The sequence below is a fragment of the Schistocerca nitens genome, chromosome 3 (assembly GCF_023898315.1).
Source record: "Schistocerca nitens isolate TAMUIC-IGC-003100 chromosome 3, iqSchNite1.1, whole genome shotgun sequence".
In the NCBI taxonomy this organism is placed as follows: Eukaryota; Metazoa; Arthropoda; class Insecta; order Orthoptera; family Acrididae; genus Schistocerca; species Schistocerca nitens.
In genome coordinates, this window is record NC_064616.1 from 308,386,409 (window position 1) to 308,404,359 (window position 17,951).

Sequence of the window (17,951 nt, forward strand, 5' to 3'; positions counted from 1 at the left end):
AGTTCAAAATATCATTCAACAAACAGACTTACGCCATAGCTAAGTCAATCTCCATCCTGCCATTTCTCACGCTGTTGAGGATACTCTTCTTAGGAGTATGGAACTGAAGGAAAAATTTAGGAGTATACTGAAGCTTTGAGTGAGTCTATGTAGTACAGACAAGTAGATCAGTAGGTAGAGAAGGGCCCATGAAATATAGAGATCCAGGATTAAAACAGGGTATAAATAAGAAAAGTAACATATTTTCAATTTACATTCGTACCTCTGAAATAAATCTCTGAAAATTTCTTGTTCCGATGAAACAAATACCAGTGCTTTCTCTCTTATTGGCAATGATGTCAAAACCTGCCTCACAGGCAATCAGTTTTGTTCTGTCCTTTGTTAAATTGCTAAGTGGAAACAGTGTCCTCTGGAGAGATTCTTGCTTGACCTGGCTAAGGAAAAATGTTTGATCTTTGAATCTATCAACTGGAATCAGTAAGTGTACACCTGGAAAATGCAATCTGAGTATTATGAAGCATTCAATAACATGTACATTTGAAATAAGATTTACTAAAACCAGATGTGAGGAACTTTCCTAGAAACAAACTAACAGGCTGCAGATGTTACAACAGTAATTTATCATTGTTAGTAATAATCATTATTATTATTATTATTGGTGTTGTTGTTACTACCTTTAGATGGTTTATAATCCTCTAAATACTCTCCAAATGATGTTCGAGCATAATGACCAGTAGCAACTGCATCACAACCAAGTGTTTCCACTGCATATTTAAAAAATTTGTCAAATTTTATATGCTTGTTACACAATATGTCAGGATTTGGTGTGTATCCAGATTCATAGTCCTTCACCAGGTTACTGAAATAGGTAATTCAATTTTAAACATGACAAAAATACAAAATAACACAGTACTATTTACACTTACATATGAATCCAAAACAACAAAGTTGTGCCTGCGGGAATCATTGGTATTTTCTGTGTTCTTGTATGGCTGCAAGACCTGGACCATGAAAGCTAGTGACAAAAGCCTCATTGATACCTTCGATACGTAGTGTTTGAGGAAAATGTTATGTGCATCATGGACAGAAAGAAGAACGAATGTTTTCGTTACTGTAGAACTTAGCATCACAAGAAGTTCATCTTCCAATGTCAGTCAATGTTAATTTCAGGTACTTGAGCACATTTTGAGAAGAGAAGGGATGAACTTAAAAAAGATCATATTGCAAGGAAAAATCCAGGGCAGGAGACTACGAAGAAGACCAAGTAAATAACTGGATCAAACAAAGAACATACCAGCCTATCTCTTCACATTCTACTAAGAGGAGTTGAAGATCGCTGTGGATAGAGACAGCTAGTTGAAGATTCTGTTGTCTAAAAAATGAATGAAGAAACAATGTCACAACACTCAGCAATGAGTAAATCGACTTATGACGACAACATTTCATATAACTGTATTTGGTTTGGGATCACAGTTTTGTAGAATTTTTTAAAGGACATTATGTTCGCCATTGGCTGCAATCAAGTTACAAGACTGCAATTCTGACCTTACATAATTGTCAAGCGTAAGTTGTTATCAATGCATACAGATTAAAGTTAGACATTTTACTGACAAAACATATAGATTTCACATTACATATAGGAGATGTCAACAAATACAAACTTTCCCAGTTGCAGCAGTACTAAAAATCCTTAATTTTCTGTGAGGCTTCATAAGGATTATGGATTGTATGTTTGTCCTAATAAATGTAAAATTTATTGCTCAGGCTTTTCAACTCCTTACAACACATTCAACATGCACCTAAAAGAGAATAAACATAATGCAAATCTTTCACACCATACAGAAGGGCAGAACCATGAATATTTTGAAAGATGGAAATTTATAGTCATCTAGAGACTCTCCCAGAAGATACATTAAACAAAGTATCAGAATTGATTTATAGAAGATATCTGAACAACTTCAACTCAGTGCTTCAAAAAAAAAACTGAATGGTAGTTGAACAGTACATGTAACTGTTATCAGAATCACCACCTCATCTTGTATCCCATTCCTTTAGTGGAACACTTCATTTATTTCTATGTTTTTCCATTACTTATGACATGAGAACTTATGGAGATATACCATGCCACTACATCTTCGTGCAAGAGTGAAGTGTTTTACTTATTACACAAATATAAGGATGGTGTTTCCACCATAGTTAAAATATGATTGTATTTTTATATTCAATACACAAGATGATGATGGGGCATGTCGTCTTCATGAGCCATACGCTATACATTCCCTCCCTCCAGTTACGCAATACATGACATTTTATATACTATCCGCTAACCTGCAATATACGGGAACTTTTGTATCTTTGCCATGATATTGCATGTACCTTCATTACTATGTAGTATTTTAATTTATATATGTGAGTTTTTTTACCATGGTTAATAAAGTGTGATAGGCTTCACTCTCCCATTTTACTCCACAAGATACCATATGGTGCATGGTGGAGGGTATCTTGTACCACTACTAGTCATTTCCTTTCATGTTCCACTCACAAAGGGAGCATCTGCTAATTTCTCTTATTTGCTTCCATGCTCCTTATGCGAAACACACGCTGGTAGCAATAGACAGCTCGTGAGTAACTCACATTTACAAAAGTGGCAACGAATCAGGACCTGTGAAGTGTGCCAATGAAACCTTGAACATTTTTGTAAATTTTCTTGTGGTAGCTGACCCCACAGTGGACAATGTTTTTGGAGACAGGCTCTTTCCACACCTTCTAGTATACAGTTCATGAAACAGTGCAATGCCATGCAACCCAGCTGCCTTAAACACTCTCTGTGATAAATATGCTCAAATCTTCACACCCAGATTAGGGAACACAACTGATTTTTAAGTTCATGCCACCTGTAAGAAAATGTCTAACACCGCACCTAACCCCTTCTGTGGTTTTCTAGCAAATTGCAGGGCCACCCTGAATGAAGGACGCAGCTTATTGGAGCAGCTTCGTGGCCACTCACCACTGGACCCTCTCAGATATGTTGCATCCGCCACAGGCACATGTCATCACTGTGACCTCTCCCTTCTGGATGGGCACCCTGGCATGGGCCTACAATCTCCGACACCACCCAGCCTCAATCCATGGGATGTTCTTCACCCCCTACATCCTGTGGCCTCCACCCACAGACTTCAGTGGCCACACCGAAAACAATATCGCCTCTTTCATCTTGGTCAGTCACCTTTTACTGCACCCCCAGAGGACCCTCCTGTCCTGTGGCAATTTATACAACTTTCATCAAGATTCAATCTACCTGGGCTATCACAGTGACATCCACGGATATTGATCCACCACTGGACAACACACCAATTATGTTCTTCTGCCCCAGTAGTCACTACAGGTGGGGGAAGGATAGGGGGTGGATGTCATGGCACCACCCAAAGTTACTATAGAAACAGAGTAGCTGGCACAAAAGTAGTGTCGGTACTATAGCTGCACCTGTAATGAGATGGTGCTTGTCATGAAGAGTTCCCTCTGCCAAGATCACAAACGAAAATGGTATATTAAGTCAGCCCAGAGCTAGCCTGAGTCAGTTGTGATGCAATCTCTCAAGCGTGAGGCAAGGGTATATTCAGGTTGGCTCAGTGCTACTATCTGTGGACTCTGTCTTGATACAGTGATAATTGGATTTTATGCTTTGAAATAAAGACTTGTTAACTTTTACTGTTTACAACAGGCATCCAGTGTCTCTCTCTCTTGTTGTAAATAAACCAAGGCGATGCCTCCCTAGCCCCAGCGTAATTTGTCTTTACAAAATCCACCAATATTGTTTACACATTTCCCTTAGTGAACTATAACAATTCAGTTATCCCCAATTAAAGCCCTATACACCACTGACACTGATTATAAACAAGTCCTTTGCTTCATCACGCATTTGGCCATAAATAATTCCCTGTCTAAAAGCATTCTGCCTCGAAAACTGTGGTGCTTTTGGTCTCTTAGTTTAGGCGGCTGTTAACATTGTTTCCAATACAATTCTATTCCAATAAGTGCACGGTCTCTGCCACAAATTTAGAGATGTATTCTCTACAATATCAGGTTGTGCAGCAAATTACAAAGCCCACACACAGTGAAATAAGGCTGCCCTTCCTGAATTTAGTCACATTCACTCAGTGCCTTTCTCACAAAAACTAATGGCCAAGAAAGAGTTGCACAGATTGCAGGCATAAGGCACCAGTGGCCAATGCATCAGCTCACCAACTGAGAACCAATGGGAACTCTACATGTAGATAGAGCTCAAAAACCCACACTGAATGCCCAGTCAATTACCAATTCTACACCAATTTCTCACTTTACTGAATTAATAGCTAAACTACCAGGGGTGTCTCTAAAATGAGTTGCTCAATGCATATTTACAGTTACACAGACTATATCAGCAATAAAACATACCATTCAGCCTACACTGCTACTAGATTCTACCTTTCACCATAGTGAGTGCACCCTTAATTTTGCAATGATAATCAGAAAAATCCTGTTCTAATCTATGAGTCTGGTCCACTAAGTTGAAAGAAGCAGGCCTAAAATGTAACTTACAAAAAAACAATTTTTTTTTCAACTACATGATGATCTTCCTAAAAATGGTGCCAAACCTATGAAGAAACATCCAGCTTACGCTGAGTACCAACAAAATCTGTGGAATTAAAAAATACTACAATGTATTTTGAGAAAAGTCAATTACTATGCTAAATATATTTCTCTAGCAGCACAAGTAATAGGTAACTTGTGAAAGAAGGGCACTTATTTTGAATGGACACATATTTCTAAATCTAAACAGGCAATTCGAGCTAATCTGATATCTCACAACTTTCATTCCCGGAATATGCATTTTCTAACAACAGACACATTACGATAATGAGTAGGAATTGTCCAAGTGCACAGAAAATCGATCTGGTCCAAGAATCTAATTGTCTTTGTCTCCAGAGCTTTAACACCATCATGAATTTTCTGTTTCTAAAGAGAAAAAGGCGGCCCTTGCTGTAGTCTATGCCATACATAAATTCTCTTTATTTCTATACAGAAATTAATTCCAACTGGTTATATACATTTTTTTTTTTTTTTGCTCCGACATTTTCAACTTCCAAAAAGCCTAAAAATTTCACACGAGTCCAGTATGCAAGTATTTATAACTACAAACTTCACTGCAAACCAACAGTACAATATGCAAATGCTGATACATAATTACGAGTTTCAATAAGCCCACACTCATCAGCAGAGGCCATCCATCAAGCCAACATCCACAATCAGGTAGCTGTAAGCTAAGGTAAAGTTGTCTTCAACCTGATGGCTGGTTTGAATACCGCAGTACTTGACCAGGCGTAACCCTGCACGAGGTGGCATATCCTGGGCTGCTTCTCAAATTTGAATTGACTTTTCCAACCAGCTACAGGGGGATCTATAGTTTAACATGGATTTCTAACCATGCTACAACTTGTCATTTTCAACACACACACACACACACTATTGCTAGAAAAGAAAGAAGTGATAAGTAGCAGTGTTAAGACTACACAGGACTGAACCCCAGACCTATGGATTTGTTCTCTCTCTCTCTCTCTCTCTCTCTCTCTCTCTCTCTCTCTCTATCTATCTATCTATCTATCTATCTATCTATTAGCTACATGCAGATAGTCTTCCATGTGCAAAATGGGTGGCTCAAGTGCTTACCAACAAAAACCATGTATATACAGCCAGCTAACTGACACATTCCATATCACAATGATAAAAATTGTGTATCAAATACATAACTAATAACTAAACCACAAACAAGCTTGCATGGGTGTAAAATGCCTAGATATCTGCTCTGTTGAAAGCCAGCAGGATTTCTTAGATGGAAGTGATACTGAATACCTCAAAGAAAACCATATATTGACAAACAGTACAGATTCAGAAAGTATTGTTCTTGTGAAACACAACTGACTCTTCATTCATACAAAGTAATCCGTGCTGTCAACAGGGGATCTCAAGTTGATTCCATCTTTCTAGATATGGAGAAGGCTACTGACACAGTTCCTCACAAACATCTTTTTAATCCAATTGCGTGCCTATCACAGTTGTGCAATTACGTTTGTGATTTCTTGTTAGAATGATCACAGTTTGTAATACGTGATGGGAAGTCACTGAGTGAAACAGAAGTGATATCTGGCGTTCCTCAAGCAAGTGTTATATGACCTATACTGTCCTCAATCTACATAAACAACTTAGGAAATAATCTGCACAGCCCTATTAGATTGTTTACAGATAATGCTGTCGTTTACTGTCAGGAAACTTGTCAGAAAATTAATATAAATTCCAAAATGATTTACATATTGTATCTATATGGTGCAAAAAGTGGAAATTTACCCTGAACAACAAAAAGTATGAAGTTCTCCGTATGAGTACTAAAACAATTCTGTTACATTTCAGTTACATGATGTATCACACAAATATAAAGATTCTCAATTCACCTAAATGTATGGGGATTACAATTACCAACAATTAAAATTGGAGCCAACACATGAAAAAGATGTGGGAAGGCAAATCAAAGACTGTGTTTTCTTCCCTCTGTACAGACTCCTATATGGAGGACAGACAGGCATCACTAGCATACAAAAAGCAACTTAAAGAGCTGAAAATAAAAATAAATAAGTCCTCAGGTCTGGGTGGAATCCCAGCTCATTTTTACAGAGAGTACTCTCTGGCATTTGCCTCTTACTTATCCTGCATTTATAGTGAATCTTTCGCCATGCGAAGTCCCAAGTGACCAGTAAAAAGTGCAAGTGCCTCTTGTATGCAAGAACGGTAAAAGAATGAACCTGGGAAATTACAGTCGGTTTGCTGCAGAATTCTTGAGCATATCTCACGTTCACAAATAATATATTTCCTTGAGACAAAAAATCTTCTCTCCATAAATCAGCACAGATTTATAAAGCATCGCTCATGCAAAATACTGCTTACTCTTTTTCTCTTACGATATCCTACAAAACAGACATGAAGAACAACACACAGATTCCATATTCCTACACTTCTGGTAAGTGTTTGACACAGTGCTCTACTGCAGACTGATAAAGGTCTAGTATACAGAACAGGTTCTCAGATATGTGAGTTGCCCAAAGACTTCTTAATTAATAAAATAGATGTTGTCCTGGATGGCAAGCATTCATCAGAGAGCAGGGTATCATAAGGAGGGCAGTTTGTTTTGTATTATGGCAAAATAAGTGAGAGTATGTCACGGATATGATAAGTAATTTGGGGTGACAATCATTAAAACAAGCATTCTTCATTGCAGCGAAATCTTTTCATGAAATTTTGATCAACTTTATCCTCCAAATGAAAAAATATTCTGTTGACCCCCACCTACACACAGAGAAACGACCATTGTGAGGAAAAAAGAGAAATCAGAGATCACATGGAAAAATTTAGATGTTCATTTTTTCCACACACTGTTCTACAGTGCAACGGTCAAGAAATAGTCTGAAAGTGGCTCTATGAACCTTCTGCCAAGCACTTAAGTGTAAGTTGCAGAGTAGTCATTTTGCTGTAGCTGCAGATGACAACTGGTATTTGTCAATGAGCATACCATGTTACACCCACTATGTGATGAAATCCCTAAAATTGATAACTTAAATGATGATATTTTTCAAGTGGTTGGCATCAAACCAGGTCTACAACAGGCAATTATCAAGCACAGTACCATGTAAAAAGATAGGAAAGAGGATGCCACACGTCTGATGTCAAGAATGTAATAATTGGAACCACTGAATTTATTTGCAATTTGTATACAGATGTGAACCACATAGAAACCAGATATTTTAAGATCACTTGTCAGCTTAAACAGAGCTAATGTATTGTGCTGAAATAGGCGGAAGACACAGTACTGCTCAATTTCATGAAAGGTGCTTATTCACTGGGAACAGTCACAACCGTAAAATAACTAGGTGTGTGTTTAATGTGATTCAAAGTGAAATAATCATGTAAAACTAATTATAGGAAAGGCAGATGCTAGACTCAGAATCACTGGAAAAATCCTAAAGAAATTTGATTAGGCACCTTACAAAAATTCTGGTTAGACCACTTCTTGAGTATTGCTTATTAGTCTGCAACAACTGCCAGGTATGATTAATAGAAGAGAGAGAAATCCAGAGAAGATCAGTACATTTTGCATTGAAAATATTTATTCAAATCCTGTAACAGGCACTTCAAGAGAAGAACTTTGCATCATTGAGAAAATTACTGTTTAATTTAATTTTGCATCATTGAGAAGTTTGCTGTTTAATTTCCAAGAACCCACATTCCAAGGAGGAGTTAGTGTGGTAGTATGTTCCATTGACAACTGCTGTATGGTCATTAGTGCATGTAAACATGCTGCTGTGTGTCTCCCCAACATATCCGCGTTCGATGAGATTTTAGTCGGGAGAACGGGCTGCGCAGTCCATTCGCCGAACATCCTCTTGTTCCAAGAGCTTCTCCACCTGCACTGTTTGATGTGGCCATGCATTACAATCCATAAAAATGATGTCATGGCCGAATGCACCCCATGCAAAAGTTATTTAATCCTTAAGTTTTGTGCACCAGTGCACATATCATGAAATTTACCACCACCACCACCACCACCACCACCACATACAGGGTGGAGAAAAATTGTGTCACGAAATTTTAACCCTGGATAGCTAATGCCAGTAGAAACAAAAATTACTTATGTCGTGTAGGTTGACAATGCACCATTTTTAAACTACGGAAACTTGGTGCCACTCACTCTGATTGGCCGTGGGATTGGCCTGTTGCCATTCGTCAGTTGATGGACAGCACTATGGTTGTCAGTTCCCACAAACAAACATCCCTCACCCCGTCACTGCCCCAACATGATACGCATACATGTCGAATAGGTCTTGCTGTTTGTATCCATCTCACGTCAAAGGCATTCACATGTAAGCTTCGCTTAGGAGCACACACACATCACCTGCGATTTACTCATACAGTAAGCATGGCAGCACAGCATTTGTTTGAAGAACAATGAAATATGGTTTTTGTTTATGGACTAGCCGATGGTAATGCACATGAAGCTGGAACAGTATGTATGAGGAATAGTACCCAGCACGATGTGACCCACATGCACAAACGTTTACAGAAATTCACCGGTGACTTGGCGAAACAGGCTCGTTAGCGGGATATGATGGTGATGCTGGAAGACCTCTACCATGACAGGATGCTGCATTTGAAGTAACTGTTCTCAAGCACTTCGAGGAAGCACCTATGACAAGTGCTCGAGCTCTCTGACACGACATGGGGATCACCCATCGGTTACTCTGGGAGGTTTTGAGGGATGATGGCCAGCATCCATTTAGTTTCCACTCTGTCCAAGACCTAAATCCTATGGCGGACTATGATCACAGGCTAGGGTTTTTCTGGTGGTTTCTGCAACATGTTGCACGAGATCCCAACTTCCCTGCCATTGTGTTGTTTACAGACGAGTGCACCTGCCATCGGGATGGCCTTTACAACACTCGAAACGTTCATTACTGGGCAAGGGGAAATCCTCACATCACGTATGTCCGGGCACGAACGATTTTCGCTCGACTTTGGGCAGGCATTGTGGGTGACCATCTGATTGGCCTGGTCCGTCTACCTCCTCGATTTACTGGGGCAAATTACCTACACTTTTTGCAAGAAACTCTACCCAGTCTGCTGGAGGATGTTCCCCTGGACATACAGCTACGCATGTGGTTGCAGCATGATTGGGCGCCCGCAAGTAACAGTTGTGCTGCACAGGAATATTTAAATGAACTCTTCGATGGCCGGGTAATTGGCAGAGGCACTCTTGTCTACGACAAGACAAAGACAAACTCCCGTGCGGAAAAAGGTAGGAACCCTCACTAGCAATAATAATCTCAGAAACAGGTATAGTACGGTAAGCTAAGATTTCCCTAGTTTCAAAGGATTCCAAACCAGCTCTTCCTGCATTGTTACAAGCAACGAAAGCTACAGTTAGCCACCCGTTACCCAAACTGGAAGAAGAAGAAACTTTCATTAAAGAAAAATTTAACCTCGCACCACAAAATAAAGTAGGTCCATGAATAAGAACAAATTGAGTAGTTTTACCAACTCCTCTTATTTCATTCTTTTTACCCTTCGCAGAAGATGTCTAAGCACCAAGAGTGCCGTCCACATTGACACTGATGCTATAAATAGCACACTGTTCTGTCTAGCGCATTCACTTGGTTTGAGTGAATAGCCACTGAGGCACTGCTTCTTACAATGATGCGTAAACGTTGTTTTCGTCGTCGCCGGCAAATGCTGGTTTACAAATCACTTGTCAATGTGGACGGCACTCTTGGTGCTTCGACATCTTCTGCGAAGGGTAAAAAGAACGAAATAAGAGGAGTTGGTAAAACTACTCAATTTGTTCTCATTCATGGACCTACTTTATTTTGTGGTGCGAGGTTAAGTTTTTCTTTAATGAAAGTTTCTTCTTCTTCCAGTTTGGGTAACGGATGGCTAACTGTAGCTTTCATTGCTTGTAACAATGCAATTCATGGCCCCCGCGATCACCAGACCTCATGCCACTGGACTTTTTTCTGTGGGAATTCTTCAAGGTTCTAGTTCACCCACCCGGATGCAAACCATCTAGAAATGAAGAGGAACTAATGGATCGCATTAAACAAGCCGTCAATCACATCAGGGCAATGCCATGAATCTTTGAAAGAGTTCGGCAAAACACCATTCGATGTTATCACGCTTGTGTCACGTCAGAGGGTCACCAGTTCGAGCACCTGTTTAAGTAAACAATGTCCTAGCTACAAAAAAGGCCCTTTGCAGGGCCGACATAATTTGTAAAAGACTTTCTGTACACGAGCTAACAGCTGTTGACAGGATTGTTCCCATTATGTCTTATCCTGAAACTACAATGGATGTGTGAGGACCCTGGCAGATTTGCCCCCAGGCCCCGGAGTGAAAGGCTGGTGTGCTACCACCGAGTGTGCGGCCTGCCTTGGATACATTGCCATCTCCAGCAGGCAAAGTATTCACAGTCATGCGTTGTCCAGAGCAGCCAGCAACAGGGCAATCCCATGGCTAATTGGAGGGCATGGCAACAAGTTTCCGTAGTTTAAAAATTGTGCATTGTTGATTTACACAACATTAGTAATTTTGGTTCCTACTGACATCAGCTATCCAGGGTTACAACATTGTGACACAATTTTTCTCCACCCTGTATATCAATTACAATGACAAACTTGGCACACATTAAGCACAAAAATACCCATGTGCATCTAGTTATTTTATATACATTATGAAAGGCAAAGGCTACATACAAATGTCAGAAGATTCAATCCAGTGGAACACCTCATCGGATGCTTCATGCAGACCATTTATACTACCACAGAAATGTGTGTTGGGACACTCATTTACAAGGTCGCTCACTGTCTGAATTCACCACAGTCACACTTACTACCAGTGCAAAAGCCCCACGTGTACATGTTGTATTTGTACATGTCTTCCCTGGTCTGGTATCTGGAAAGCTGTACCACATCTTCCTAAGGTGATGGAAGCCTGGAACTTTAACAGTTGGGCTGTCAATAAATTTAAGCTTCCGGGTTTTCATGGACTGTCACTCACGTTTCTACTCAGTGTCATGGGTGAACCCAGTGGAGTGCATTTAGACTCCCTTCTTCGTATGCTGGCCTTCTGGATTTGAGACATTTCCTACGAAGTGAGAGTACATCTCTGAAAAAAGGGATTGATTGATTTTTAGAAAGTTGCTGGCAAGAGCTGCAGTGAGCCTTTCAGCAAAGATGAGCTGGACAGATGTTCAATAGTCTTGGCAGCCAGCACATAGGTGTAGATCTGACTGTGCCACTAATGGTTCTCATAGGTGCATTCAAATGAGGGTCAACTTTCTTCATACGTGTGCAGCACAGACAAACTGATGTGCAATATTCTGCTGCAGAGTACACCAACGCAAGTGATGATCCATAGAGAAAAGATGTATTTGCTTCCCACGTACTGCCTGCCAGTTTCCTCACAAGGTTTGCTCGTGTTTGTAACTTCTTCACTGTGTTGGAAAGATGTTTATGATATGTCAGTGTTCCATCTAATGTGACACTGAGGTGAGGTATTTTGGTTTATCACTGTATTTGACTATGCCATGTGGACCAAACCATAGACTAATCTTTGCTGATGCTAGGTGATTAGAGAGATGGAAAAGACATACTTCTGGTTTAGAAACACTAGCTGAGGTCACAGTGGTACTGACATCAGTGGATTCCACCAACAACCAACATTGTTGGAAGATGACAATCGGTACATTTCAAATCAGTTTCTTTTATTCTGTTACAATTGGCTGATATTCTCACACATGAAATATGAACTGTGAGAAATAGATAAGTTTAGTCTACAGAAGAAGGCGTTTGTGGCATACTTAGGAGGAAAAACATCATAATCAGGATAGCTCAGAATCTATAGACCAAAATCACAGCTTTATTGGAAATCACAAGTAGACAAAATCTTTATCAGAAATTTTTGTCATACATTACAATCTTAAAAAGCAATTTGTTCACGCAAGACAGGTGGTGTATCTTATGCTTAAAGTTAGTGTAGTGAATCTCTTCTTGGGTGTGGTAGGTGGGCATCAGCTGTCAATGAATTATTACTATTGTTTACTTCCATTTCTGTGCCAAAACAGTAGTGATTTTGTTAGTTTAGGTGGTCTGCAAATGTGGCATGTGTGTTTCAACTTTTCATTGTTTTAGGTGGTCAGAGTATCTTGTTCTAAAATCTATGTTTGTCTATCACATGTATGCCGAATGACAGTGACTGAAGTTTAATTGACATGTGTCTGTTTTTCTGAATATATTTGAAGGTGTGCAGAGTATTTGTAATCTTGCTTTTCAATGTCACCATGAATCATATAGAGTATGTAACAGAATGTTTCTCTGTTCATTTCATATATTTGTAAACTTGTCTGGCTATTCCAGTAACTGAGGACACAGTGTACAGTGCTCACCACACTCATTCTGAGATAGGTCTAGCTCATTCACATGCATTCTGAGTCTTTTTAATATCAAACGCAACAATGCAGCATTTGTCTCCAAGCATAGAGGCACCATGGCACCCATCCCAACCCAAGGAGGTTAAAATAGATTCTAACTGCCTTAATAGAAAAGATTCTAACGTAATCACCTTCATCCTGCCAAAAACTTGACAAAGGAGAGCATATGAACTGTGACCAAGCTGTTGGCCGATATTACCAGGCAAACTCTGGTGATCATGTCTGGTGACCTCTGTCGGTGCCACTGTGAAAGCAGTTGCCACGTCTTGAAATACTCAGAGCCTACTGAGGCTTTTTTTTGTGTTCTTCACATTTTGAAAGATCTTCACTCTTGATACAAAATTGCACGGTCATATGCATATCAGAATTTCCAACAGGTCAATTTCGGCAGGTCTGTTGTGCAGACACTGAAGAACACTGAAACAAGAACAGAGCCTTGAGGCAAGCCATCACTGAGTACATACCATCAGTCCTTTTCACTTGGGTGTACTTTGAACTGTTGACTGCTCAACATGCTGCTTAGGAGGTTACCTAGAGTTTTACAAAGTATTGTGACAGCGAAGGCTTTCCCGGTGTAATAAATCTTGAAAATCTCTTCGAGTTTGCTGCCAGACCCTAAAATCAACTCGATTTGATATTTCGGCGATCCAACTGGTTGCCATCTTTAGGAGATGTTATGGTTTCTAAAAAACCAAATGGTACTTTGGGACATAGTGTTCAGTGAATGGATCGAGATCTGCATTCTAGGAGTTGACATCCACCACACCAATGCAGTGGCTTCCTTAGGACTTTGGTACGCAGAGCATATGCCATTTCCGACGCGACCAGCTTAACCCAAGAACTTGCGCATTTGAAGGCTGTTTTTAAGGAAAATGGATACTGAGAAGCAGATTCATTGGGCTATGGAGTTTGGACCATCACGGGAGGTGCACGAAGAGGAAAATAGATCGATGGCTTTTATCCCTTATGCTAGGGGCATATCGTTTAAGACAGGGAGAATTTTAAGGAATTTTAACATTAAGAGTGTGTTCTGTCCACCTTCTAAGAATAGGGCACTACTCGGCTCTGTGAAAGATAGGCTTAGGAAACCCAGTGTATACAAAATTCTGTGGCAATGTGGGAAGGCTTACATCGGCCGTTCGATTCACACAGTTCATGACAGGTATGTGGAACAGTGCCGTCATACGAGGCTACGGCAGCCGGAAAAATTGCCAGTAGCAGAACTCTTCTTAAATGAGGGACACAATATGAAATTTAAAGAAACTGTAATAGTTGCCAACACTTCCGGTTTTTGGAACAGTGTCTACAAAGAAGCAATTGAAATTAGGTTGGCAGATAATTTAATTAACAGAGACAATGGGTTTCCTCTTAGCACGATGTGGAATCCTGTGCTATCCCGCATCAAAACAGAATATTCTTCAGTGCGGCCAGACCAAGTATTCAAATATCGTCCCTTAGTGCGACATATCGTTGCCGCCAGTGTTCTACTAAGGGCAGCACCACCTGCCCAGTCTTGGACGGCAGCAACTGTGATGGGTGGCGCATGCATCATGTATGGTACGGTGGCCTATATAGGACGTCAATTGGCAGCTTGGTGTCAGTTCTCAGTGGAACTCATCAGTGGAAGCAGCATTCTCCTGAAGAAGGCAACCAGTTGGATCACTGAAATATCGAATGGAGTTGATTTTAGGATCCGGCAGCAAACCCGACAAGACTTTCAAGATTTACAAAGTATTGTTTTCAAAAATTTCAATATTAGACTTGTGCCACACCATGTCACAAGCTGCCGATGGGACACAGGAAACTACCCCAGTCTTGAATTTCTTCTGATAGCCAGTTTCTATGTGAGTAGCCAAGAAGAGAATTTGTTCACAGCAGGTTCTACAAGGTAATCCAGCTTGTTGAAATGGTACCACTGAATTAGTTTGGTATTGTATTCAGCTTAAGATCATTTTTTCCTACAGTTTGTAAGCATAGCTAAGTAGAGATATTGGACAAAAGTTCTCTGAAGCTGCCCTTACTTCCCTGGCTTTTTGATAGCAACAGACAGTAAAATCAGAGCATTCTAATCATGCCTGGAGGCTTACTGACAGTGACTCTTCCCACACACCCATTCACAAATAGGAAAGGACAGCACATACAAGATAATGGCATAGGAAGCAAATTCAACATTACTACATCTGTGCTTGCAGATTTACCTCACTTTTCATAATGCTAATAACTACTGAAGATGGAAAATAATTTTCTGAAGATCTTTGTATATGCCATGATTTCTCATTTCATCACAGTTATCTTCAGTTCTTTGTGTTGATAAGTAGGCTCTCATAATTCTTCACGAAGAATGGTTTTTCAAGCTGCCTGATGAATGGCATTTTTTTGTACTGTCTCTCAATAGAGACTGTTGACTTCTATACAAGAATTACATTCCTAACACAAATGCCTTACAAATGTGTAGGATCTGTGCAATGAGCATGGAGTAACTCCAAAGACAATCTTCCTAACAAAAGATAAAACATGGAGCACTAACTGATGAATAAAACATTACATACTGGATGAAATACATATAAAATGAATTTTGAATTCTATAATAAGTAGATTTAAATATTAGCAACAGCACTCAGTTTTTGTTAATATCACTTACCACAAAGCACAGCTGATGGAATTATTGTCCGAAATGGGAACACTGACTTCTACAAATACATTCTTCAAGATTTTTTTCTATGGTACAGATGCAGCAGGAAACCAGATCTGCAGATAAATCAAACTGGAAGGTAACAAAGTATCCCCTATATTAAGATGAGATACCATTGACTGGTTACTAACAAAGTAAGAGTGTGATTTTACTACAAATATAAATCGATAAAACTCTCCTCAGAAATCCATCCACATTACCTTAAGCCCCATAATAACATAACTGAATTCTATTTTTTAAAATCTGAATTATGCCTGACTAGCTGCAAATAACTCTCTCATTCTGATGAGTCTGAAAAGTGTAAAATTGTATATCTGTATATACCTTATTTCTCAATGTAAAAGCCACTGCAACTTTCATATGACTGATACCACACCAACTTTTCCATAAAACCATTTCATAACAGAATCCCATACATTGTCGCTGTTAGCGAGTGTTTATCAGAGACAAAGGTATCATCAGGAGAGCTCAGGAAAGTAAGACAGACCACAATTGTTCTCTACATAGACAAACAAGCTGTTGGATAAGGTGAGCAGTAAGCTGTGATGGTTTGCTGATGATGCTGTAGTGCACAGGGAAGTCACCTTTGAAGACTTGGATAGAATTGCTACATTGTGTGATGAATGGCAGCGTGCTCTACATGTGAGAAAATGTAAGTTAGTGTAAAAGAGCAGAAAAAACAATCCTGTAATATTTGAATACAGTATTAGTGGTGTGCTGCTTGCTACAGACACATAGATTAAGTATCTGGGCATAACACTGAAAAGCAATATGAAATAGAATGGGCATGCAAGGTCGGTAGTAGGGAAGATAAATTGCTGATTTAGGTTTATTGGGAGAATTCTAGGAAAGTGTGATTCATCTATAAAGGAGACTGCATATAGAAAATGTGTGTGGCCCATTCTTGAGTATTGCTTGAATGTCTGGGATCTCCATCAGGTCAGATTAAAGGAAGACATTTGAGGCATCCAACTAGATTTAATTCTGACAAGTTTTGATCAACACAAGTATTTCAGAAATGCTCCATGAATCTGAATGAGAATCCTTAGAGGAAACAACAGATTCTTTTCACAAAACATTATTGAGAAAGTTCAGAGAACTGGTATTTATGACAGATTTCGGAATGATCTTACTGCCACCAACACACAACTCACTTAAGGACCACCAAGACAAAATAAGAGAAATCAGGGATCACATGGCAATATATAGACAGTCATTTTTCTCTCATTCAATTTGTGAGTGGAAAAGTAAAGGAAATGATTTTAGTAGTGTTACAAAATACTCTCCACCACCCACTGTATTGTGGCATGCAGAGTATATATGAAGATGTAGAAAGTACTCTAGTTTCCTTTTATTTGTCATATCTGCTCAAATATTTAATTACACATAAAAGCTGTTACCACAAAGCCAATGTGTAAAGGAAGTTCAATGTCAGAGAGAAGAAAATTCACCACTCAAATACATCCTCTTCCCTTTTTTTTAAAAAAAAAAGCACTAACAATGATGTATTACATCCTTCTCGCAGATCTGGGCATCATTCCCCTGTCTGGGTCAGCTCAGTACAAAAATCATTTCATTAACCTAACAGATATGCAACAAAACAAGTGTCATTTCGTAACAGTGTAAGAGCCATGTTTTCCTCATAAATCATTCCTACAAGTCCACTGAAGTAAAACAGTATGCCAATTTAAGAATTTAATATATATATGGATAAACAGCACCAAACAAAATGTTTTATATTAAGTCCTTTATGTCAATATATATACAGGCAACACTCATTGTATAGACTTATTAACACAAACAGAAATAATTTGTTTTGTATTACACAAGCAGAATATTAATTTAAGCAGCATCAATAACCAGTTTTTAATATTGCCAAGATAGCACGACACACAAAGTGTCACGGGTTTATATTCATTATCTTGCATTAGGGCAGTATTCAGAAACGTTGTGCAGTAATAAAAGCAAAATAGGTTCACTGTATACAAAATCCAACAGCGAAAACTCCCTTTTTCTATAGCAAAATATGAAGGTACAACCATTAAAACTAGAGTTTTAGCAATTACAAATAAACTTCTGAGTAAAAATGAATACTGTTGCACTGCAGTTAATTTACTTACCATGGTTGAGGAAAATTTAGACAATGCCTACAGCTAATGTAAGATGTCATGGAAGCAGACCAGTCCAGGTGAAGTT

The 17,951-nt window shown here is 39.2% G+C and overlaps 1 protein-coding gene across 1 annotated transcript in view; it reads right to left on the reverse strand.

Moving 5' to 3' along the window:
* LOC126249579 (mitochondrial tRNA-specific 2-thiouridylase 1) overlaps positions 1-17,951 on the reverse strand; it is a 120,744-nt gene that overhangs the window by 59,407 nt on the left and 43,386 nt on the right. The window contains exons 3-4 of the mRNA XM_049951244.1: positions 675-859; positions 263-489 (exon numbers count right to left, since the gene is read on the reverse strand). Of these exons, the coding sequence (XP_049807201.1) occupies positions 263-489; positions 675-859 (412 nt within the window). The remainder of the gene's footprint in view (positions 1-262; positions 490-674; positions 860-17,951) is intronic.